The sequence below is a fragment of the Vipera ursinii genome (genome assembly GCF_947247035.1).
Source record: "Vipera ursinii genome assembly, chromosome: 7".
Lineage (NCBI taxonomy): Eukaryota > Metazoa > Chordata > Lepidosauria > Squamata > Viperidae > Vipera > Vipera ursinii.
In genome coordinates, this window is record NC_139521.1 from 51,886,895 (window position 1) to 51,912,595 (window position 25,701).

A 25,701-nucleotide genomic window follows, 5' to 3' on the forward strand; every position below is an offset into this window, starting at 1 on the left:
CTCATATTATTCTTAAAACAACTGGAATTTACAGTTTCAATTTGTCTATTTCAATTTTACTTATTTGACTATTCCAGAGAAACTGCTTTTTACTCGTTACCTTTGGATTTTTTAAAACATAATTTTTCATTTTCTATTAAGAAGCTTGCTTAATTATATTATTACAGATCATGTTTTTACAGTTAGTGAAAAACTGCAACTTCTTTGTATCTCCATGTGTCCTTTAGTACAAATACCAACAGACAAGTACTTTTCTGTAAAATTAAAACAGCATTGTGCTTAGTGGTGTTGGTTCATTTCCAAGGACAAGCAGTGATAGATAATAGTCAAAGAGCCTCTGTTACCATTCCTAATTTATTCCAACAGTACGTGAGCCAGAAGAGCTGACTTGAACAGATTCTTCCTACTGACTTCTTTTGCCTAAAGAAAAGTCATAGGGATAATCTTTTGCTTTTCATATAATCAATGCATACATGCTCACTGACTACTGGGGAATGTGGTCAATTGTAAATTCAAAGTAGTGAAATGGGAAAATAAGAAACAATGAATTCAAATGTCTACTAAAATGTAAAATTATGTACCCAACGTTTGATCACATATCAAAACACACATTTCTGACATTTTGAAAAAAGCATGTGTGTTGTAACAAAACTAGGTGCACAACAATGAAGATAGCTGCTTGTTGCATACATTCACATAAGTAGTTTGAACCCATAATTTGATATACTAAATTTTGTAGCCCATATAATAAATTTATATGGGAAAATAATAAAAGTATAACATGAATTAAAAATCATCATTAAAACACCTAAGGGATAAAATGGATTATGCTGCAACTCTATACTCCACATATTGAGATTTCATGGCCTTCCAAACTGAAAAGCAGGCAGGGACTGTATGAATTTTTGGGTAAGCATATTCCATAAAGTGAGGTGGGGGGAAAGGAAAGGGCTCTGCTGAAAAAAGACTTGCTTCTAGGCTTGCTTCCACCCTTTAAATTTCCTGGAAGGTGAACTTACAGCATGTCTCTGATTGAACAGGACAAGTAGATTTCCTCTGAAAGAGACGGCCTTAGGTTTCCTGGACATAAATAACATACAGTGGTGCTTAAAAATTTGTGAACCCTTTTCAATGTTCAATGTTTTATTTTCCTCAATAAATAAATAAATAAATAAATATAATGTTTTTGATCCATTTGTTTAATTGGGTTCTCTTTATCTAGTTTTTTGACTTGTGTAGAATATAAACCACATTACATCATATTTATATAAAGATATTGAAAATTCAAAATAAGTCACCAACTTTGAAGCATCACTTAAGGCTTTATAAATAATGACCAACAAACATATTTACCAGAAATAGGTAATACACTGTTTCATAGCATATGGACCAATGCATGAAGTTTTCAAGTTGTCTTCAGGGCTGGTGTCAGATGAAGAGTGTTGCAGTGGTGTTTACAGAAAAAGAAAAACTTTGATCTATGACTAATCTTTAAGAGGAGAAGTTACAGGAAGTATTTAAGGTGGCTAAACATTTTGAATTGCAATTCTGACTGGTTGACAATTGACTCCTGAGAGAAAGAATTGTTATAAAACATTGATTTTACTGAAACCTTGACAATTTAAAATACAGTGGATTATAAAAATTATATATATAAAAACAAGAACTATACAAAATTGGACTGTTTGGATTTTGAGTTTAGGCCGGTTTGACAAGGCTAACTACAGAGACTATGGCACTCATGACAGATTACTCGAAAGGGGGAGACAACATAGATATGACATATTCATCAAAAATGATAGGAAGCCACACTTAATATCTACTCCTGAAGGATTCAGCCTGAAAGATCAAAGACTCTAGAAGCAACATTTCAAGACAAGACAAATACTTTCCAAGAAGAAATTTATGCAATCCTAAGACAGATACAAATCACAATAGTCTAAACCAGGAGGAGATTAAACATAACTTTGATAACATAAATGAATACACTTCTAATTTAAATTTACAATCAAAAAGCATTCAAAGAATGATGGTAAAGAATGAACAAACAAATCAGATAACAGAATGTGAACTAGAAAAAAATGACTTAATTGTCAAAGTCACAAATGAAGGGAATCATAACTTAATACAAACAAGAAAAAACTCACAACATTTGGATACAACCAGGGCTTTTTTTCTCATAGAACACTCAGAACGGTGTTCTGGCACCTTTTTTTTACACACACACACAAACACACACACACACTTTTGCACAAGCTGTGCTACTCCCTCTATTGGCTTTTGAAAGCCTATTGGCTTTCAAAAGCCAATTGGAATTGCTGCTGAGCCCTCCAAAAGACCCGGCCAGAAAACTTTGCACAGGAAAGTTGTCTGCAGCGAAGGCTAGTTGTCAGGAACTTTGCACCTCTCCCTGCTGCCCAACTACACCATCTCAACTAGGTAAAAGAAGGCAAGGAGTGAGAGGTGGGTTCTGCGGAGTGCATGTGCACTCCTTCCTTGTGCTCACCTGTCAGCCAGGCTGGTGGCCTATCCGATCCTGGACCTGGGGGATGATTAGCGTGCGTCTCCGAACTACGTCCACGTTGGTCTTTCCCGGCTGTGCCTTCCTTGTGTGATGAAACCCAGACACGTAGCTGCAGCTGGCATCGTTGCTAGAGGGGGGCCAAGTGGGAAGCACAGCTGAACCCCAGGGCCTCATGGAGGCAGCCCAGGGTGGCTGTGTCAGACACCTCGCAGCCCTGCAGCCCATAAATAGCCACAATGTCTGGGAAGTCCCCCAGTGTCCAGCTTCCTTGGCATGGTGACGAAGGCAGGGGCCTTGGCGTGTTGTAGACCAGGCTGCTGCAGGGTGCCACCGCGGCCATCACGCAGCCACTGCCCGGGGCCAGCCCTGGCCGGCCAGCAGTCCCGCAGAGTGTGTCAGGCAAGACTGCGCAGGCGGGCATCTATCTGAGGGGCGCCGATGGCCCTGGCAGGCAAGCAGGGGAGTGTCCACAGGGCTCCTGGCCGGCCCAGCTCCTCCGCCTCGGCCACTACTTGTAGTCTGGGTAGTCGAGCATGTGGAGCACCCAATGCCGCTTGGTCTCGTTGATGAAGGGCTGCTTCTGGGCGGTGTTGAGGTACGCCAGGCAGCACCCAGCCGCTTGGAGATCTCCATGTTGTGCAGCCAGGGCTGCTCTTGCGCGATCTGCCACTGCTGCATGCACAACCAGACCATGAAGGCGTTCATGGGCCGCTTCACCTTCTCTGGCCAGGCTGTTGAGGGCGGCAGCAGTGGGGCTGGGGCCGGCTGGAATGGGCCCGCTGCCCAGCTGCTGGCGGGTGCCTCCAGGGTGTAGAAGCCCATGAACATCTTCCTGCCCATCAGGGAGGGCCCGACTAGAGAGCCTTGAGAGGTCCCTCAGCTGGAGCAGCCGGTAGCAAGCGAGCCGCAGAACGTGGGTCCCAATTTCTACTTTCCAAGGTCAAGACAGTGAAAAACAAACTAGTTCTTGCCTTGCTCAGCAGTGCAGGTTGATCCCTTTCCATTGTCCCACCCTTCCATTCCTCACACAGCCTGTTACTCAACCACAAAGAGCTTCTGCCCAGCACATCAAATTACAATGAATCACTGGCTGACCTCTACCTTCTGGAGTGTTCAGTTTCTAATTTTATGGCCTGTATCAATCGGATTATTGAATCCAGATGTCTGTGAAATGCAGCCATCTAGCACAGAAATCCAACCCACATGGAGTGGAGCTTTGAGATCCAGACTAGAGTTTACAGATGCTCACTTTTCATAAACTAAATCCTTGGCCAGGAGGCAGAATCATGCATCTCCTTCCTTGTGATCAGAGTTACTAATAACACACTATGCAAATACACAGATCTGGGTCAGTAAAGAATCCAGATAGTCTGACACTTAATATTTCTTATTTCTTTGAATCCACAAGTAATCTTTGAATTGGACAGACATACCTGTGTCTGATATTATTACACAGTTATAAAATAGACTGCTAGTCAATAAATAATTATATGAGATTCTAGATCTGTCAGCTCAGTTCATCTTGGGTCTGAATTCCCCTTGCAGTGAAAAGGAGAGGGCTTGCAACTTCTGGTTGTAGTTATCCATGTTTCTGTACACTGAGATAATTGGCCATTTGTACAAATACAGAGCCTATCATGCTTTTATATTTATATGGAACAGATACATTATCTGAAAATTATCTGTGTGTATGTGTGTGTGTGTGTGTGTATATATATATATATATATATATATATATATATATATATATATATATATATAGAGAGAGAGAGAGAGAGAGAGAGAGAGAGAGAGGAGAGAGAGAGAGAGAGAAAAGAAGAAGAAGAAGAAGAAGAAGAAGAAGAAGAAGAAGAAGAAGAAGAAGAAGAAGAAGAAGAAGAGAAGACAAGAGATGGGTTCTGACTTTACAAGCATCTGGCATGTCTGCACTGCCAATTGTACTGTCAATTATAAACCTATAATAAATACATCACTCGTGACGTAATTTTTGGAATGTGTAAAAAATTTGGGGATAGCTGGTGCCTCCTTCCGCTTCTTACCCAAAGCAGTTACTTGCAGCTTCCGAGATCCAGGTTCCACTAAGGCGACAGCCCCTTCCTCATTTCCCAGCTGCTGAAGTTGCTCACCCCATCTTCCCCCACCCCCTTTAATATCATGTCTTCCCCCACCCCCTTTAATATCAGTGAGGCTCCTCCAGTGGACCATGACCCAGCACTCACTCTGGTCCCATCCCCCCTCTGCCGGAGACCCTCAGATTTGCCCCAGTCCTGTCCAGCTCCGAAGAAGTGCCCCTGACGGAAGTGACATTGAGCTGGCCACGCCCACACAGTAGGCCATGCCCATGCCAGATTAACAAGATGAGAGTTCCGGCACCTTTTTTTTTAGAAAAAAAGCACTGGATACAACAATAAATATGAAAAAGATACCTTATGGATTAGAACAGACATGTCAAACCTGCGACGTCATGTGACGTCACGCAACATATCGAAGCTTTTTTACCATTGCCGGCAATGGGGTGCGCACGGCTTCCAGATGACACATCCGGCCTGTGGGCCGGCAGTTTGACACCCCTGGATTAGAACATCACAAGAAACCTGAGAAGAAAGAAGACTTAACAAAATGGACACTGCTAGGAGAATCGCTGTTTGGGAGACAAAAAGCATACACCTTATGTATTATGCATCCTCTATGCCTAACAACAAATACAAAAATACAAAAACTGTTTGACAAGTCGAAAATATTAATTCGGAAAACAATTTGGCAAAGGAAGATTAGAGACGGGCTTAAGAGACTTGACTCACCTACCAGATGGAATATTATACGAGCAAACACTTGTTTTAATATGGCTAAATAAACAAATAACTTTGGCTATAAAGGGGTTTTAAAATAAGTGGGATAAGAGATATAAGTAATATGGTATTTTCTGATAAGATACAAAATGTAAAAATATTGGGATGATGAAAGTGAAGGAAAAGTTTGAACTTTAAAGACAAATTAAGTTTGAAAAGATTTAGGATTAAGAAATGATTGAAATGTTGAGGGAAAATTAGGCTTAATAAGGATGTATAGTGATCAATCAATTTTTACAAATATAAGTGAAATATAAATTGATTAGAAAATATGTTATAGGTAGATGTTATGATAGATAAATTGTATAGTATTTCTATAATATATGAAATATGAAAATACTGGGATGATATATTTAAGTGGAAAATTGGGATATTTAGATATTAATTACTGAAAAAATATGATTGATAAGAATTGTTTGAATATTATGAAGAAATTGACTTAGATTAATGAAAATAAGATATATGGTGAATCAATAAGATGACATGAAAATAACATAAGTTGATAAGAAAAAAATGCTATATGTGTATGCTGTTATTGTTGGTATAAATATAGAAGAAAATGTTCTTATTTAATCATTTATATATGGAAAATATCAAATATCAAAAATTATATTTGTTTAAAGATGAAGAAAGAGAATACTATTGGGAGAAGAGAGGATCAAGGAAATATATTATCAATTGATATACTAATTATGGAAATATAAAAATTAATTATTATTGACTGTTAATTAACTATTATTGATTGTAAAAAAATCATGAACCAAGACGACACACTGTACACCAGGCACTAAGGTTGTTATTGTAAAAAATCAATAAAACAGTTACAAAAAAAAAGAAGAAAAGTGTTGCAGTGGTGGGATTCAGTTGGTTCGTACCAGTTTGGTAGAACCGGTAGCTAATTTTTTATTGACTTCAATGAATCGGCTGATGCCCTGGCCTACCCCTTTTTCGCAAAGCCCAGAACAGACCGCCAGAAGTGTGTGAACGCCACTTCTGGAAGTCCATTCTGAGCTGGGGAGGCCTCCCAGACCCAGAATGGCCCACTGGAAGTGCGTGGACATCACTTCCAAAAGTCCTTTATGAGTCAGAGAGGCCTCCCAGGGCTAGAACGGCCCACCGGAAGTGGTGTCCATGCAGAGAACTGGTTGTTCAGGTATTTGAATCCCACCCCTGGAGTGTTGCCCTGGTTTAATTCACAAATAAAGAATATGTGTGTTATGGTCTAAAGCAGGGGTGTCAAACTGCCGGCCTGTGAGCTGGATGCGTCACAAAGAAACCATGCCAACCCTATTGCCGGCAATGGGGAAAAGTTCCGATACGTCACGTGACGTCACAAGTTTGACATGTCTGGTCTAAAGTCTCCATATATACTTGGGGCCACAAATAGCTTCTAGATTAAAAGTAGGGAGACTTGCTGGGATTCACCTTGGCTCACTCTATCCAGACCCTTACAAACAATAGAGCATCACCTGCATCTTCTGTTCAGTTCATAGTTATAATCTACAATTACATGTCATCCATATATTGATGCTGCCTCATCTGAACCAACAACCTACTGTATTCCAAGGGTACCATTTCTATATTACTTAAAATGGGGAAAAGAACAGGATACCCAATGGCAGTCATCAGGGATATGATATTCTGCCCTGGCTAATATTATTTTGAATTACCCACTCCGGAAGAAGTAAAACTGTAATCCAATATCTTCAATTCCTAACTCTCTTAGTTTAGAAGGATACTATAGTTGTGCATGAGAGCAATCAATATAGCTTCAGTTCCATATCCAGACCTGGTACTTATTAACAGCAAACTGAGACCGAACAAGACTACCAGAGAAGACGATCTTAATCTATAGTGGAGAGATCAGCACCACAAACTGCAACCTTTTCCCCCATATCTGATCTCCTCTTCCATTTTTACAATGCAACTTTTTATCAAAAGTAAGTATTACTCGTTAATATATGACTACGTAAACACACACAACCAGATCACAAATATAGGCAAATTCTATCCCATAATAACATAATGCCACTTAGTATCTTATTTCACTCCAGATATCCTCCAGATATATTCTGGCAGTTCCAGCTGCCATTGTTAATTGAATTCCACATGGTTGCGGCATCTGCCAGTCATGTTATCACCATTTGTGACCTCCTGCCAGTTTCCCCAATGTCTTTGCTTGTTAAGCCAGCAGTGGAGGTTACAAATTGTGATCTTGACTGTGTAGCACTGCAACAGCCAAAATTATGAGGATCCGTGATAAGTACTCCTCATTCAGCACCACTTTAACATTAACAGCTGCCAAATGAATGGATGCTAAGTGACATTTACCTGTATTTCATATGTACCTGCAAGGAGGATGTAATATGTATAAAACAAAATGAAATGCCTCAAATGCAACTGAATATATGACAATTAAGTAGCATGCAATATCTTGTGAAATTCCATGGCTCCTATTCAATTGAAATGCACAAAATATAGCCAGTAGGTAATGTGTGAGGATAATGGATTAGTAAACTTTCAGTCAAAGAGTGAGGAACGAAAATAGCACTTTAACACAGAACCTTTTAGTGCTTTGCAAACATAATGACGCGGCTGATAATTCAGGAAGTTGGCAAAGTAAGCAGTCCAAGTCAAGTTTAAAGTATGGCAAGTTTCAAAGGAGATGGTCATGCAGTGTTCCCTCCCTTTTTAAAAATACTTGATAAGCTTCCTTAAACTAAGCTAAAGCGTTGACTTATATTGCTCATTATTTTCCATTTTATGGGGACTGGCAATGCTTCCATCAATTCAAACTGAGTATTTCCCAATCCTCCCAGGAGGTCACTGAGGAACTAAATCATGACATTTGTTGCACTAAGATTCATGTCTACCAAGAAACTATCATTCCTCTTTTTTTAAGAAAAAAAATGCTTTTACAAAATGTCCTATCATGAGAGAGAGGGAGAGGGAGAGGGGGAAGGCAGGTGGGGGGAGGGAGAGAGAGAGAATGAATAATCACTTCATGGTCAGAAATGTTAAACTTTGAACCTTGCTTCCTTTTACCCAACAAATTCATTGTGAGATTAAAAAAAGGTTGAAAAGAGTGGTAGCAGTTTGCTTTTTCCACTAACTCATTTCCAGAATAAATGGAGGACTCTAGGCATCACTGGCTGGGTTAATACTTAACACTAATCCATAGTTTCTTTAACCAAGGTTTACTGAAATCACCATAAAGTAAGTTTCCAACCAATTCTGAGTAGGTCCCAAAAATGCACTAAACCCGAACAATACCAAAGATACATGACAACTCCCAGCATTATAATGAAGTACTGATAAGCTTTTTAAATCCATTCAGAAATCCATCCCTTTCTTGTTCGAACAGGAACTGGTAGAACTTCTTTACAGAATAAAGGAAAAATCCAAAGACCTCCACCTTTCCTTTTGACCGGGTCCAAGCTATTATCAGTGTCGTGGCACGGACAGAATAACTGGGACTGAGAACTGGGAGACACAACAGCGATATTCAGTGTAACCTACGCTGCGCGTACGCTATTGTGCTATGGAGAAAATTAAATGCAGATATAAAAGCAGGTCTGTGGAATCAAGATAGATTCATTTAAGCCCCTCCAGAAGATTTCTTCAATAAACACACACAGAGAGAGAGACAGAGAGAGAGGCGACAGGGAAAGCTCTCCGTCTGTGTTGCAGTCTTGATCCCAAATACAGCGGTTTCTCCTGGCACGCAGCCCCTTCCTTCGGCTAAACCAGGCAGCGCGGGCAGTTCTCCGGCGAAGTTCCCTCTCGCCCGCCAGCGCCGCCGTCACGGCACTCTCGCCTCCTCCGCTTACCTGTCGCCGGGTTCAGAAGCGCTCTCCGGTGCCTTCTGGCGACCTCTTTCCGCTCCTCCTCGTCTTCTTCCAGACGCCAGGCTTCAGCCATCGGCGCCAGGGACAAAGGCGGCCTTCAGGCAGCGGCGTCCACCATTAGGCAGACTCTGGGCTCCCCTTTGTCCGCACCTGCACCTGACGCTTCCCGCCGGAGAGGGCGGGGAGTCCCAGTTTCGACGCGGCCCCTTTGCTTTTCTCCTCCCTCCCTCCCTCCCTCCCTTCCGTCTCGCCTGGCTGCAGGCCAGGCCTTTACGGTTCCGTCCCGCACACGGCTCCAGTTACGGAAGGCCGATAAAGGGACGAGTGAGCGAAGGCGGCTTTTCCCTGCCCGGTCGTAACACTCTTGATATCAACGGGAAGCGAGACTCCGGCCTGTTTAGTAAAACAAAAGGAGAAGCGAAGTGGGGGGGCGGGCGGTAATCTGGAGCCACAAGGAAGGATCGCAGCTCAGGAATGCGAGGGGACGGAGCGACCTCCGCCTGCGGTGGGAAGCGAAAGGGCGGAGCACCATCAGCCGCTTGGCTCAAGGAGGGGGGTGGGCGCAGCGAGCGAGAGGTGCTTTCTATTAAACCCAAGACCAGGGGTAGGCAACCTCGGCTCTTTTATGACTCATGGACTTCAACTCCCATGCTGACTCAGGAATTCTGGGAGTTGAAGTCCATGAGTCATAAAAGAGCCGAGGTTGCCTACCCCTGCCCAAGACCATTCCTTGGACTCCGGGCTTTGCTTTTCCTTTCGCTGGAGCTCTGCCAGGGACATTTTCTCACACTTTCGAGATTTTGCAACGCAAGCAGCCACGCAGATTTACTTGAGGAGCCAGGGCGCCCCTTTTGCGTTTTGCATTGCACAGTTGAACGGAGATAAGGCAAACAGGGAGGTTTGTCATTATTTAAAAAAAAATCCTGTGGTTCAGGCCTGCTGTATTATGTATTTTTCTGTTGTATCCCTCTTCGTTAACCCCATATCCCATGGAGGTGATGGGCAGTGGCAAAAGAGAACGAAAGAACCCACTGATAAGAGATACTTGAATGCAAGGGTCAAGTTATCCACCGTGTTTAAAAATGCTGATTATTAAAAACATGGGTGGGGCTTGTCTCCACATTATGTTTATACTACAGGGGGAAAAATTCCATAGCAAAATTATAGAGTAGTTTATCATGAATCAAAAAAAACAATATGCAGTTTTACAAACGGTAAAATGATAGGTCAGGTTTTATAAAGATACTGCAAATGAAGATAAACGTAGAAGTGAGGGAAAAGCACACATCATACTAGTCAACAAGGGCATCCATCAGCAATAATGGAACCTTTAGTTTTAATATGAAGAAATTGCCAGGGAAGAGCAGACTAATGAAGTAAATTACTATCATGTCATATAAAATAAATGAAAACTAAGCATAGTTTAGAATAGAACAGAATAGAATAGAATAGAGCTGGACGGGACCTTGGAGGTCTTCTAGTCCAGCTCCCAACTCAAGCAGGAGAACCATACCATCTCACACAAGTGACTGTCTAGCCTTTTCTTAAAACTCTCCAATGATGGAGCGCCCATGATTTTTGGAGGCAAGCTGTTCCACTGGTTAATCGTCCTCACTGTCAGGAAGTTTCCCCTTAGTTCTCTCCTGCAATTTACTTAATAAAATTTACTTAATAAAAGGAAATGCCAGAAAGATTTCAAACTATGTTGTGCACAATGAAAAAAAAAATTCTGTCAACCAAACTTGTTATTAATAGTTTATAGCCAGTTTATAACAAAGATTTATAACCAGTCATCTGAAAGATGGTCTGATTATACAGTAATATAATTATGATTCTGTGCTTTGTAATTAATGCTGTTCTTTAGTATAAAGTAATTTTGTATTTAAAAATGAATACAGTTATATGGACCTCACTTTTCCAAGGACTGAGAACCTGGAAGGGAACATCAATTACTCGGACCTGACCTTTCAGTTTGTAGAAACTTATCGGTGTCTTACTGGCACTCTCAACTTCGTATGTTCTGCTTGAACACAGATGGAGATATCTAGTATGATCTTTCCACACCCAATTTTTTTATGGAAACAAACATTTTTATAGATTCTGTAAATCTAGGTGTGCATAGATGAGCTGATATGTTGTGCTAAGCTATAATTTGCTTAACCACTGACGAGCGAACCACAATTAGCTAGTTTCACAGTACTAAGCACAAACCAAATAGACTTCATGTCTGCATAATGCAAAAAATATATTCAAAAATAGTATGTCCATTCTTTCCAAAGAGATGGGAAAATAAAATCTGTCTATTGTGGCTTCTGCTTTGACTGACAACTGCACATATTTTTTCTTTCAGTCAGGAAAAAAAAGGAGCTGCAAACAATGATGCCCAGCATATTAATCAAGATGGCTTCTGTCTTACAAACTGAGGAAACCCTTGGTATGCATGATCACCTGTTGCCACTGAAACACTGGCTGATTAACTAATATATAGTTTCTATCAGGCCATTGTTGTACAAATTGCAAACTGTGCCACAAAGTTACCAGAAGAGTATTTCCTACATTTTTCATCTACAATAAGAGTTGTAAACCGATATTTGCCCCTGCTCAGATAAGCAGCATGAGAATCCTGATGGATTCATTATACCTTCTGTTCTTTTGATCAAGATGTCTATACTTGAAAAAAGTTATGGAAGAATATTAGGATTCCTACTTCTAACAGATTTTTATGTTAAACATTTGAACATCTATTAGGATGCCAAGTATGCCAAATCTATTAGGATGTTGGGACTTGCTGCCTGAGCACGACTATCTAGCATTCACACAAAAACAAACAAGGTTTAGGAAAGCATCACAAGAAAGAGATTAGTTGCATCACGCATTATATTAATCTCTGAATAACTATAGTGAATAAGATGCAACTGTATTGTATGAATTCAACCAAATCAATTTCAATGCATTGTGGTTAAATAAATCATGACTTATATAGAGTGAGCCCAGCCAAGGGTAGTTTATTTAACGAAGCATAGCTTAAAAATATTGGCTTAATGCAGTGTGTAGACACTGGCATGAAAATGCAATACGTGATTTCTACCTTTGCAATTTTGGTAGCAAATATCGATTGACTGAATTTATATCCTGTCTTTTATCAGGAGCTCAGGATAATGAATGTACACTCTTCCCTGTAACAGCAATTTTATGACAGATTGGGCTGAGAGAGAGCATAATTGATCCAAAGCCACCATGGGTGAATGTGGATTCTGTAGTCCTAGTTCAATATGTTGTCCAATGTACTATACTGCTTTTCTTAAACTATATAAAGAGGCAATAGATTTACTCATCTGCGCTTAATAACATTTAAAGCTAATTAGAAAAAGCACAGGAAATGCATCACATTAGTGCCATTATTATACACAGTTTTATGTAAGAGTTGTCAAGCCCAAGAAACTACGATAGGTAAAGCAAATATGTGGACAGGTTTTGCCTACATTCCCAAAATAATACTAAGAAACCTAAACTTAAGCCTAATAGATACAAATACTGAAAGAATCTGGAATTACAGAAAGATTAAATTTTTAGAAACAAGATTCAAAGGGGAAAAAACTGACTTAATGCAGTTTTGTGCAGAGGGCTGCATATGACAAGCCCAAACAAGTCCATGTAATACAAAATAATACTTTGGGGCATAATCCTATATAGAAACTTGCTTTAGGGAAAACAGGATTTACCCGAAGACCTCCATACCAGCTAAACACCTCATATCTTCCTGCTATGACTAAACAAGTTCACATATTATTGCAATGGTATGCAGAAGAATAACTAAAAAGGTGGAATATGTCAATGCAGAGAACAAATACACAATGACCTGGTTTAAATAATACACTAAATCATGTTATGCTTAGGGTAAAAGAATTCTCTTCCAGTGATTGTAACAGGAAGAGGATTTTAAAATAGTTACATATCTGATTTGTATCTAGTCACTGTTTCTAGTACACCAAAGCAACTTGGAAGGCTATCAATCTTTTCTGATAACCTTGCAACACTGAAATAAAGAAACATAACTGCTCCATCCCAATAGGTCTTAAGTCCTAGAGTAGCAACAAGTATTTCACCCTGAACTCCATGCATAAGGTTAAAAAAAGGAGTCCCTGCAGATTTTACTCTGCTAATCATTGCCCATTGTAGGGGGTGGTGCTCAACTCCATTTCAAGGCCAGCATGTCCAAAGACATTTCTGCGGTCATGTAGTCAGCATAACTTCATGTAATTAATCCACTATAGCTATCTACACCCAAGTTGTATTGATCCAGTGTTTCAAGGAAATGATTAATATTGTTACTCACTGCTTCAATACAGCCAGTGTCATGGAATCATAGAAGTCTCGATTTTATCTGACATGCAGTCTTTCTGTAGAAATCATGTAAGTTAACAATGTCCAAGGAGAGTTCAGTTGCTCTATTAAATCGATATGAGGTTAACTGTAAAACTCAATTCTCACAAATAGTTCCAGGCAGATAGAATAGAATAACAGAATTGGAAGGGACCTTGGAGATCTTCTAGTCCAACCCCCTGTTCAAGCAGGAAACCCTAAACCATTTCAGACAAATGGTTGTTCAATCTCTTCTTAAAAACTTCCAGTGTTAGAGCATTCACAGCTTCTGGAGGCAAGTTGCTCCACTGATTAATTTTTCTAACTGTCAGGAAATTTCTTCTTAGTTCTAGGTTGCTTCTCTCCTTGATTAGTTTCCATCCGTTGCTTCTTGACCTTCCCTCAGGTGCTTGACTCCCTCTTCTTTGTGGCAACCCCTGAGATATTGGAACACTAATATCATGTCACCCCTAGACATTTTCATTAGACTAGACCAGGGGTGTCAAACTCGCCACGTCACATGACATGTCATGACTTATTGTGACTTTTTCCCCATTGCTGGAGCTGGGGTGGGCATGGTTTCGGCATGACGCATCTGGCCCATGGGCCGGCAGTTTGACACCCCTGAACTAGACATACCCAATTCCAGCAACTGTTCTTTATATGTTTTGGCCTCCAGTCCCATAATCATCTTTGCTGCTCTTCTCTGCACTCTTTCTAGAGTCTCAACATCTTTTTTACATTGTGACGAGCAAAACTGGATGCAGTATTCCAAATGTGGCCTTACCAAGGCATTATAAAGTAGTATCAACATGATCTTGATTCTATCCCTCTGTTAATGCAGCCTAGAACTGTGTTGGCTTTTGTGGCAGCTGCAGCACACTGCTGGCTCATATTTAAGTGATTGTCCACTATGACTCCAATATCTCTCTCACAGTTACTACTGTTGAGCAAGGTACCACCTATACTGTACCTGTGCATGTTTTTTTCTTGTCTAAATGTAGAACCTTAGTTTTTTCACCATTGAATTTCATTTTGTTAGATAGTGCCCAATGTTCAAGTCTGTCTGTTTCTTAAGCCTATATTCTGGGGTGTTTATTATTCCTGCCAGCTTGGTGTCGTCTGCAAATTTGAAGAGTTCCCTGTCTATTCCCTTATCCAAATCACTGATGAAGAGGTTGAAGAGTACTGGGCCTAAAACAGAGCCTTGGGGTACCCCAATGCATATTTCCCTCCATGTAGATGCAGTTCCACTGAGAACTACACGTTGAGTGCAGTTGGTCAGGTTGTACAAGACTGGGTTCATAACAAAGGATTTCATAAAAGAGCAAACATTGGTAATTTGGTTCATGCATTATACTAAACCCGGGTAGGCATCCTGAAGCCTCAAAGCTGCCTGTTGCCTCTAGACCCTGTGAAGAGCCTACACTTATCCCTAGCTTCTCAGTGAGCCTTCATGTACTCATGTAGACACCCAAACAAAACAGATCATACTTACTTTGCTGAAAGAAATTCAGACTATGTATCAGCATTAGCTTAGATTCCGATAGGAAATCATTCACAAAGAAGGGTAGGGTGTCAAATATGAAGTGGAAGAATTTCCCAGGAGAAATGTGAGAGGAAAAGCTTGGAAAGCTTTAGTTTGCCTAAAATGGTTAACATGAATTTAGTAAGCCTATATCAGACTTTCCCAGTGCTTTTTTTGTAAAAGAAAAAGGTGCCAGAACTCACACATGTCATACAACCCACTTTGCCTACCCTACAAGGTTCCATCCAAAAAAGGTGCCGGAACTCCGTTCTGAGCGTTCTATGAGAAAAAAAGCCCTGGACTTTCCAATTTTGTACTCTACAGATGTCTTGGGATTTCAAATTTCAGAATTTTAATTCGGAATGGAAGGGTGGAATATAGCAGAAAAAATAATTGCATAAAATTATGTATAATTTTAATAATAAATATATTAAGTTTACATTGAGTTCATACAACGTGCTAAGCTACAACCAAACAAGCAACATTATTGCTTCATGTATTAGATAAACAGTTCTGAATCATTTGAGCAAACTATTAAAATCAATTGATTTAGTTAAACTGGTTTCCTATGCAAGAACCAGAAAAGATACTTGCACATTTTTCAGTCCTAGGAATTGAGTTTTTTAGAGTCTCATATCATAAAACTGATACAGCTTAATATAACTGTTTCGTTATAAATCTGTGACATCCCAGCAAAATGCCATGAAGAAACCAGAGCTGCTTTTTTGAGTCCCTGGTCTAGATACCAAATGTATACAGATATATGTATGTATGTATGTATGTATGTATGTATACATATACATATATACATATATACATATATATATATATATATATATATACATATATACATATACATACATATACATATATATACATATACATACATATACATAAAAATACATATACATATACATATAGGAGGAGCCACTGGATGCAGTCAGACCACATATACCAGCATATTGCTCATGATTTAGGAAATGGTTTAGGACAGGGTTGACAAATTCAATTTCATTATGGTTGCCCTCAAAAGACCAGTTTTCTTTCCTTCAGGCTTGCCCCACAGAAGCCTCTCCTCTCCCCTCCCCCTCAGGTTTGCCTCACCAACATCTCTACTCCCTATTGCTTTCTCTCCTCCCCTCACTCCTCCGCCTTCCCACCAAAACCCCTCCTTTTATATCCTCTCCTCCCCTCCCCCATGCATTCACTCACTGCCCGGCTGGCCTTTTCATGCAGCACTCATCAGCTGGAGCTGTGAGCGCTGATTCTGGGGACCCCACCAAGCCCTGGCAGCCCTGCAACTCCAACTAACTCTCCCCCAGGCCTCTCTGGTGCTGCCATCACTTCAGCTCACACACACCTGTTACCTATCCAATCACCTCCTCCTACTAGTCTGCTTGCGGGCCGGATGTAAACACATCACAGGCTGGATCTGGCCAGCGGGCCTTGAGTTTGACATGACTGGTTTAGGAAATCAGAATTTCTGTGATGTGCAAATATCTAGCAATTTAGCCATGTTTTTTCTCTTAGCGTGTTGTAAACATCAATAATCCTCAACATGCTGAGGATATCCTGACAATACAATTCTCCCCTCAAAAACCAAAGGAGGTCTGGAAGACCTGATCAAGAAAATCAAAGAAGAAAGTGAGGATTTTGGCTTCTTTCTGAACATAAAAAAACAAACAAAACCAAGCTCATGAGCACTGTAAGGGAGGGAAACATCAAAATAGAAACTGACAGTGAAGAGAGAGAATGTGGGGAAAAAATTCACTTTCTTGGGATCACAGATAGCTCAGAAATGTGAATGCAGCATAGAAATAAAACATCAGCTTGCATGGGGTTACACAGCAATGATGAACATGAGCAGACATTAGCTTGGCAACCAAATGCAAGTTAGTTTACTCTGTTGTGTTCCATGTAGCTACCTATTGTTGTGAAAGTAGGGTTTCACAAGAAGGAAATCATCTTGTTTGAGCTGTGCTGCTGGAGAAGGCTCCTGTGTGTTCTTTGGACAGCAATAGCGACTAAACAGCAAACACTGGAGTGCATAACACCAGACATGGCATTAAAAGGCAAAATCACGAAACTGCATCTCACTTACTTTGGCCATGTCATGTGGGGGAATTCACTGGCGAAAACAGTTGTGTTTGGAAGAGTTAGTGGTAAAAGGAAACCAGGCCATCAAAGAACACGGTGGTTGGACACTATCAAAGCTGATACCGTAGGAAAAAGAAACAGTGCAAGATCAGAAGATGTGGAGATACCTAGAATTGCCAAGTCAGACTCAACTGAATTGATATCATCATCATTAATGGTTTAAAAGGTATACCAATAACCTATTGCGGTTATCACATCCACTTTTAGATTCTAAAGGGTTTTTTAAAAGTGTTTTTAATTATTTAAATGGATTTTTGTTGACATATCAGGAAGATCAGGATTGAGAACAACCGTTTTAGAAAGCTAAGCACCACACATACACACTACGGTACTTTATATCATACACATATCTTACATATTACATAATTTTTCTTCTTCGTATCATTCACACTGATCTTGGTTTGCTGGTAAACAGAAGCTTATCTTTTCTGCATCTGCTTTCTGCAAATGGAAACCAGTGAATTTTACTGTGGTTGTTGGGATGGAAAACTAGCCTGTAGGCTAAAGATTAGCAATCCGGAGTGGAGAAATGAGGAAAAACTAGCAATTTGGGGTGGGGACTAGTAAATAACAAGATTTCCTCCTTTCTCCCAGTGGTTCACTACAAATGGCTTGTTGGGACAACCCAAGACTGAAGATTGCAAGTAAATCTTTTTTCTATATTCCAGCGGGGGGCGGGGGGGGGAAGGCATCAGTACTTAGGTCAAGCTTTCTGCTAATCAATTTTAAAAACATGTAAAGTGTTGCAAAAATAATTTCTTAAGATTGCTCAACAGCAATTTATTAAACATATATTTTAAAATATTTTGTTAAACACTTATTGATTTTACTACTTGGGCCTGGTGATCTCTGGCTCATAAATTATATTATGGAATGGAGGAGCTAAGCACCATCTGCTACCCTATCACATGACATCCTAGCTATACCAAGTGTACTTGTTTGACAAAAGGGGAGGGGGAGAGAAGGGTTTTTCACAGACAGAGGAAGTCTAACTGTGTATGTTTGTGTATTAAAAAATTAGGAAGTCTCAGCTGCTGAGGAGATACAGATTCTAGGATGATTCAAGACTATCAATAAGAAATTTTATATATATGTTCATTTCACAAATATGGCTCTAGGTGACCTACAATAAAAACCATTAAAAAGAGTCAAACATTGAAAAGTATTCCATGATTGAAATATCAATATTAAAAACACTAGAAGAAAGCATCTTCATTGTTATGTTCAATGTAGTCATGTTATCATGTTTTCCCCGAAAGTAAGGCCTACCCTGAAAATAAGCCCTAGCATGATTTTTGGGGGTTGGCCTAATATAAACCCTACCCCCAAAATAAGCCCTAGTTTTGGGGCGAGGCACACTCTTAAAAATCAAGCTAGGGCAAGGGTAGAGGTGTGGATCTGCCCCACACACCCCGGACCTACTTACCTTGCAGCCAGGCCTCTCCTCACCAGCCCACTTCTGCAACGTCTTTTGCAGCCAGGCCGGCATTTCTCAACCACAGACCTTTCCAGAAGGCCTCTGCAGCCAAGAACCGAGCTATGGATTCAATCTTCAATCCATAGCTCGGTTCTACAAGACCTCTGCAGCTGAGGACCGAGCTGCATAGCCTTTCCGGAAAGGCCTGACTGCAAAATGCAGGCCCGAATGCAACTGCAGAATGAAGCTGCTCCTTCGGCCCCAGAAGTGGACATGCTGGGCAGGGCTGTCAGTGCCGGAGGTAAGACAGTCCCCGAAAATAAGACCTGGTGCCTCTTTTGGAGGGAAGAAGAAGGAGGAGGAGGAGGAAGAGGAGGAGGAGGAGGAGGAGAAGAAGATCCTGTTTTATTGTTTGGGAAACACAGTAATAGTTGTCCAAATCCCTGCTGACAATGCCATGTTTTGAGGAACATCTAAAAGGATAGCAAGGATGAAGCCACAGAATATTCCACAGGGTGGGCTCCATGGCAGAAAAAAAAAAATGAGAGCAGCAACATATTCTTCTACCAGACCTGATGGGACTGGCAGTTGTAATTAAGAAGAGGCAATCTTGCTAGGAGAATGCAGTGTGGAATGTTCTATTTCATGGGTGTCAAACTATCGTGTCATGTGCAGTGTTTTTTGCCTTTGCAGAGCCAGGGTTGGAGTGGCCTGTGCATGACGCATCTGGCCGGCGGACCTCCAGTTTGACACCCCTGTTCTACTTGGTGATATTCAAGAAAAAAGAGAATCCAAGATGTTTCAGTAGTCATGAAAAGTAGGTAGACAAATTTTAATCCGAGGCCTCAATTATTTCTTTGAGGAATTTAGTAACCATTAAATTTTGGAACAGGCATTCCTTCACTTTACTGAGGAATTACTATTGTGGGCTTGGAGATAGATAGTCTTTGAATGGTGCAACAATTAGGTGATGAAAAATTGTCCAGGAAATTGAAGTTAGGAATGGAAAGGATGCAGAATGGAACGGATCCTAGGTCTATTTATATATTACCAATAGAAAAGAATATATGTAGCTCAGGGTTGAACTGTGGAGTCCTTGGTGTTCTCTGAGCTTAATTATCTAATCAGTTAATGAAACATCTGCAGAAAACAACTAAACACTATTTTTATGTAGTAGCTGAATTGCCCTTTCTTAGTTATTTGACTGGAAAGGTCAGTCTTCCAATGAAAGTCATTCTATCTTTGCTAGGAGGAAGGTTTGTTATGGTAAAAAGGGTTTTATAAGCTGTATTTTATTTCAGGACAATATAATTTAAAAAGTTTACAATTTTTCTAAATTTGCAAACAAAATTTATATGCAATTGTAAAGTTGTACTCCGATCAATATAGAAAACCTGCAGTTAATCTTAAAGTAGTAACATCCCATTTTAGCAAACCTGTGTGCTAGTTTTATACATTATGAATGTTGCAGGTTCCTAAAATTAGTTTTGAATCTGTTTCAGAAAATATGTAGCAAGGGTTTGATTTCATCTTTGGTATGTTGGAATTATATTATGTTTGGCCTTGTTCTATGCTGATACCATTTTAGTTTATTATTCATAAAATTATAAGTAGGTTGATAGAAAAGGGAAAGGGAGTAAAAAAGGGTTGCTGAATTATATTCCTAAAAATTGGAATTTCTCTAAGTATGAAGAACTTTGGAAATATCATCTGTGGGCAGCATTAAGGTTTTATTTTTGTGGATTCTAGTAAACTTGACGTAAAAGTCTGGATGAAAATTGAACACAATTTAAAAAGATAAATTGATTTTTATCACCATAACAATAAGCTGCTGTGCTAGGCATTCTCTTATAATATAAACATTACATCACTTTTTCAAACAGAAATTTCAGTAGTTAAAACTCATAAAAGCACTGTAAAATATCAATTAAATAATGAGAAAATTCATTATTTAAAATGAGTAAAATGGGGAGAAGAAAGAAGAAGAAAATGGCTTTATACCATTGTTTCTGCAAGATTCGGTGAAAACTTCTCTTCTCTCTCCAAACATCCTTCTTCATATATACTAGTAGAATAATTTTTCTTAACACATATAAATTTAAAATATAGATTTTGTTGTGGTAAGGAATTAATGTTCAGCCTGTTTCACTTTCTTTGTTTTAATAGTTGTTAAAGTAAAGAAACTTTATTAGTCTCAGCCTCTCCAATACTTTAATACAGTGGTGGGATTCAAATATGTGAACAACTGGTTCTCTGTGGGGATGCCGCTTCCAGAAGTCCATTCTGGGTCTGGGCAACAAAAAATTAGCTACCGGTTCTGCTGAAGTGGTGCGAACTGGTTGAATCTCACCACTGCTTTAATAGCAAAATTCTGACCTTAATTTTTCAAAATGATTTACAAATGACAATCAAAAAACAATGTTGCTATGCAGCAGAGTAAAAATATAAAATCTTATCTCCTGCTGCTGCTGCTGCTGTATTCTGTAGTATATATTTATCCAAGCCCTATGGAAAGCAGAATGTTTTAGCACAAAACCTGTAGTTCTAACCAACACCAGAGAGTGGCAGAATAATAACAGTAAAAACAATTTATCCAGCTCTTACAAACATTGATCCATTTCTGTAATATATTCTGAATTCTACAGTGCTTTGAATACTGAAAAAATAAATAGAAGATATGCTCACTAATGAACATTACTAGGATTAATAAAACTGTGCTATTTAGTAGTATTAACTTAATCCAGATATTTTCAAATAGAATAACTACCCATAACGTGTTCTGTCAAATAATCTTGTATTTTATCTCTTTTGGCTCCAAACTCAGTAGAGTAATATCTTCTCAGACTTGGTGACCCATCTCTGTGTACAGTTGAAATCCAGGTTTAAAGAGGGCAATAGAAGATGGTTAATGATTGATTATGAAGAGAATATTCTATACAACTTATTGTCAGAGTTGCCAATGAGGTTTTGGGTTTAGGACAACTCGCCATGGCCAACTTGCCACAGGACAGCTCGCCACCGAACTAATTGTGGACAACTCACTATGGGACAATTTTACATGGGATAACTCAACATGAGATAAATATACTGTTATCCGCCCCTATTTCTTCAACATTATTTTCATTTTTGTCATTCACATTTCATTTGATCCCTCCTTTAGCATCCTTTAATTATTCTATTCCACCATTTCTTTGATATTAGTGTAACTCTTGTATTTCTTGATTCACTTAGTTTCTTTTACCTGCACTTAAGGCACACAAGAAGAGCCTTTGGGGCAGTTGCAGATGCCCCAGGTAAACCCATTTTTTGGGCAGGATTCACTCATTCTGTGCGGTTTCCTACCAAAATTTCACACTAAAATAAAGCCAGATTCTACACACACATACACATACACACAGAGATAACAAAAAAACACAAATGTTTTAAATCATTTTTACCTATTTAACACATACCATATAATTTAATGTATAGAAAAAACTTAGATTTCATAAAATTTTAAAATAAAATAAAAAATCTAGAAACTCGGATCTGGATTTAAAAACCCAGCACTGGTAAGCCTGATACACATGTACACTTAGCATCAGACATCTATGCACATATTTCCTACGAGAAAACGTAACAGAACATTTTATTCTATCTTGTTCGTAGCTGCATTGATTTTTAGAAAACATATTTCTTGTAGCAACAAACTTGAGCTATAATATTTTTTTAAACTGAAAGAACCTGTGCATCTCAATTTATATGGCAAAAATTCAAAACTTCTAGTGACATTCAATCATTTGGTTGATACTTTCTGAGTGTTAGGTAATAATTTTCCCTGAATATCATATGACTTTTGTTGTGTACTGGGTTCTGTGCTTGATCGAAGAGACGAGGAGAGTGAGTTCAGTCAGAAACATTCTTTATTTGCTTGCAGGAACTGAACTGGGGAACAGGGCTGCGAATGCAGCTATTTATACCCTGGCCTCTAGGTGGCGGCCAATAGGTTTAAAGCAACCTATTGCTGCCCTAGAAGCAGCCAATGGCGGCGCTGAGACGGGTTGTCTGAGGAGCTGGGAGCTGTTAGCCAGCTTCCCTGCTTAAGCAACCTTCCAGCAATCAAACCCACATGATACACTTTAGTGAAACAAAGCCCAATACATTACACCCCTCCCCCTAGAATGTACACACATTATAGCAACAAAAGAAATAAGTACAGCAATTACAGAGTTTACAAGAATACAAAATAGTAGTATGCATGAGTACACATTGTTCCACATCTCGCTAATACAGAGGCTTTCCTGACTAGCAGCATTTCAGTGACAAACACACATTACAGCACTATTATTTTAGGACAAAATCCTGTAAGTACGCAGGTGGTTTGTGAACCCTTGTAGATTGCCTGGGGGATCCTGGCAGCTCCCGGTCCACCAGCTTGCCCTCTGGGCTGGGTAGACCGGGGTCCTTGAGTCCAAGAGAGTCAGGCTGACTCGCATTTCTCTGGCTGGCCATTCCAGGCCAGTCCACCCCAGAGTCCATTGTTTGCACAGAGTTAGCACAGCAGCTGTATTGTTCGGGTTGACTTTCCCTGTCGGGGGACCCATGTTGCACTCCCGAGCTTTGCCCTTCTACGACCACCTCCCCGTTGCTCTGACTGCTAGGGTCCTCAGAGCATGTGAATTGTTCAGTTTGGCTGCCGGTTTGAGGTCCGTGGATTGGACCTGGAACAAAGTCCTCACTTTCCCGGGTTTGTGAATTAGCCTAAAACTGTAGGCCGATAAAAAGATGGACCATCTTAACATCCTAGGGGATAAGATGTGGGGTGTCTGTCTGTCTGTAGTGAATAACCCCAATAGCGGTTTTTGGTCTGTGAAGACCGTGAAGTCCCTGCCATACAAGTAGTTGTGGAATTTTTTTACTCCAGCTACTATGGCCAATGCCTCCTTATCAATTTGTGTGTAATTACACTCTGCAGAGGACAGTGTCCTGGAATAGAAAGCAATCAGGACTTGAGTCCCATTGCTCTCCAAGCGGCTTAGAACAGCCCCCACCCTTTATGGGGATGCATCACACGCAAGGCATACCAGCATCGATTCCTTAAAATGAGTGATCGTGGAACTGACAGATAGTAGAGCCTTCAATTCCTGAAAGCTGCTTTCGTGAACATTGGTCCATTTCCAAGCAGTATTTTTATCCAAGAGCCAGTGTAACGACTCTGCCACTGTGGCCTTGTTAGGAAGGAACGCATGGTAAAAATTTAGGAGGCCTAGGAATGCCTGAAGTTCTCCCTTTGTTTTGGGGCTGGGTGCCATCTGAATGGCTTTCAATTTTGACTCAGCAGGGTGGATGCCGTTGATATGAAAACCCAAGAACTCAGTTGAAGGGACTCCAATGCTACACTTGTTTTTCTTAAGCTTAAGGCCTGCTTCGCAAAGCGGTTGAAGGACGGCTCTGAGCCTCCTTGCAAGCACCTCAGTGGACTGACCGGCGATGAGCACTTCATCAAAATAGGGGCAAACCCCGGAATGCCCTTGAACGCGCGCTCCATGATGCCTTGAAAAATTCCAGGGCTACACTAACCCTGAATTGCAGGCATTTTACTTTAAACACCCCCCTGTGGGTTACAATAGTCTGTGCCGCGGCTGTGGCCTCGTCCACAGGAAGCTGTTGGTAGGCCTGAGCCAAATCTAACTGCAAAAACTCTACCCCCTTGCAGAAGTGCCAGGATGTGGCTTACTACTGGCACTGGGTACGCATGCTGTTTGAGTGCACAATTAATTGTGCACTTGTAATCAGCACAAATTCTGACCTCTCCATTGGCTTTAAGTGGCGTGACGATTGGGATTTCCCATTCACCCCCATCTACAGGCTGAAGTACTCCCTGTTCTATGAGTTTATCTAACTCAGCATCTATCTTATGTTTAAGAGCAAATGGCACTCTTCGCGGTTTAATCCTGACCGGCATTACAGTAGGATCTAGTTTAAATGTTATTGGCAGGCCTGTGTAATTTTGTAGACTTGAGTCAAAAACATCTGCGAATTCCTCACATACTGTCACTAGACTTGTGACTTGCGTCTGGTTGATTCAGGTTACATGGATGCCTAATGCATCAAACCAATCAAGCCTGATCAGGCTCGTTCGCTGACCCCCTACTACGACAACGTCCAGGTGCCCAGAAAACCCCTTAAATTTGACAACCAGTGTGGCCTCACCCTTGACTGCGAATCTGGCTTTCTGGAAGTCGGTCAGTATAATGTCAGATGGCCTGAGCTTGGCCCATCTCTTGCTGCAATTGCAGACCAAGTTAAATGTCTCGAGTGATATAATGGACACAGCTGAGCCTGTGTCCAGCTCCATCTTGCGAGGGACCCCTTGCAGCTCAACCTGAAGCCTAAACTTCGGCTTAATGGGGCGGCGAGCTCCCATGCGGCAAATATTTCTGTGGCTGGAGCAAAACCCTACACTATACTGCCCCAGGGCCCCGGTACCTCTCCTGATCGGAATGTCCGACTGGCGATTCGATTGCCGGTTCCTTTGGTGACCTCTGCAGATGGACGCAATGTGGCCAGTCTTCCCACAGGCCTGGCATGTGGCTCTCTGGAACCTACAGTCCATGCGTTGGTGGCGGCCACCACATCCTGGGCACCTAAGGAAGGGATCTGCCTTGTAAGTTGTCCCTTGTTGCTTGTCGCTGTGATGTTGTTGGTCGTTGTGCCTTTGGAGCTTGTCAACTTGTGTGTTGTCGTCGGACTCTTCAGAGTGTTTGGCGTCCTCATGGTGGACAGCCTCATCGTGCTGTGTTGTTTTGGCGGGCCACATGGCTCATAAGGCCCCACCGGCGGCTTTGTCCACCATGATCTCTTTCAGCATCTCTGGGAATGACAGTGTCTCTTTGGTAAACAGTTTTTGATGCAACTCTCGATCCTGGAGGCTGCAGATGAGTTGGTCCCGGAGCCTCTCCTCTACATCAGAGAACTGGCACAGGTGTGCGGCCTGCCTCAACGTTGTGATGAATTCAGATGCTGTTTCACCCCGC

The 25,701-nt window shown here is 40.7% G+C and overlaps 1 protein-coding gene and 1 long non-coding RNA gene across 5 annotated transcripts in view; one reads left to right on the forward strand and one right to left on the reverse strand.

Moving 5' to 3' along the window:
• The window catches only part of SH3D19 (SH3 domain containing 19), an 84,857-nt gene extending 75,469 nt beyond the window's left edge, over positions 1-9,388 (reverse strand). For 2 of the 4 annotated variants that reach the window (XM_083367802.1, XM_083367803.1), the window contains exon 1: positions 9,204-9,388. In XM_083367802.1, coding sequence (XP_083223928.1) covers positions 9,204-9,294 — 91 coding nt within the window. In that variant the 5' untranslated portion in view covers positions 9,295-9,388. The remainder of the gene's footprint in view (positions 1-9,203) is intronic. The other 2 variants (XM_083367807.1, XM_083367805.1) reach the window with 2 other exon arrangements.
• A 2,215-nt stretch (positions 9,389-11,603) lies between these two features.
• On the forward strand, positions 11,604-19,429 carry LOC310643375. Its single transcript, XR_014493060.1, has 3 exons — positions 11,604-11,655; positions 17,863-17,912; positions 19,381-19,429. It is a non-coding gene; the product is annotated as an uncharacterized lncRNA (long non-coding RNA).
• The last annotated feature ends 6,272 nt before the right edge of the window (positions 19,430-25,701 follow it).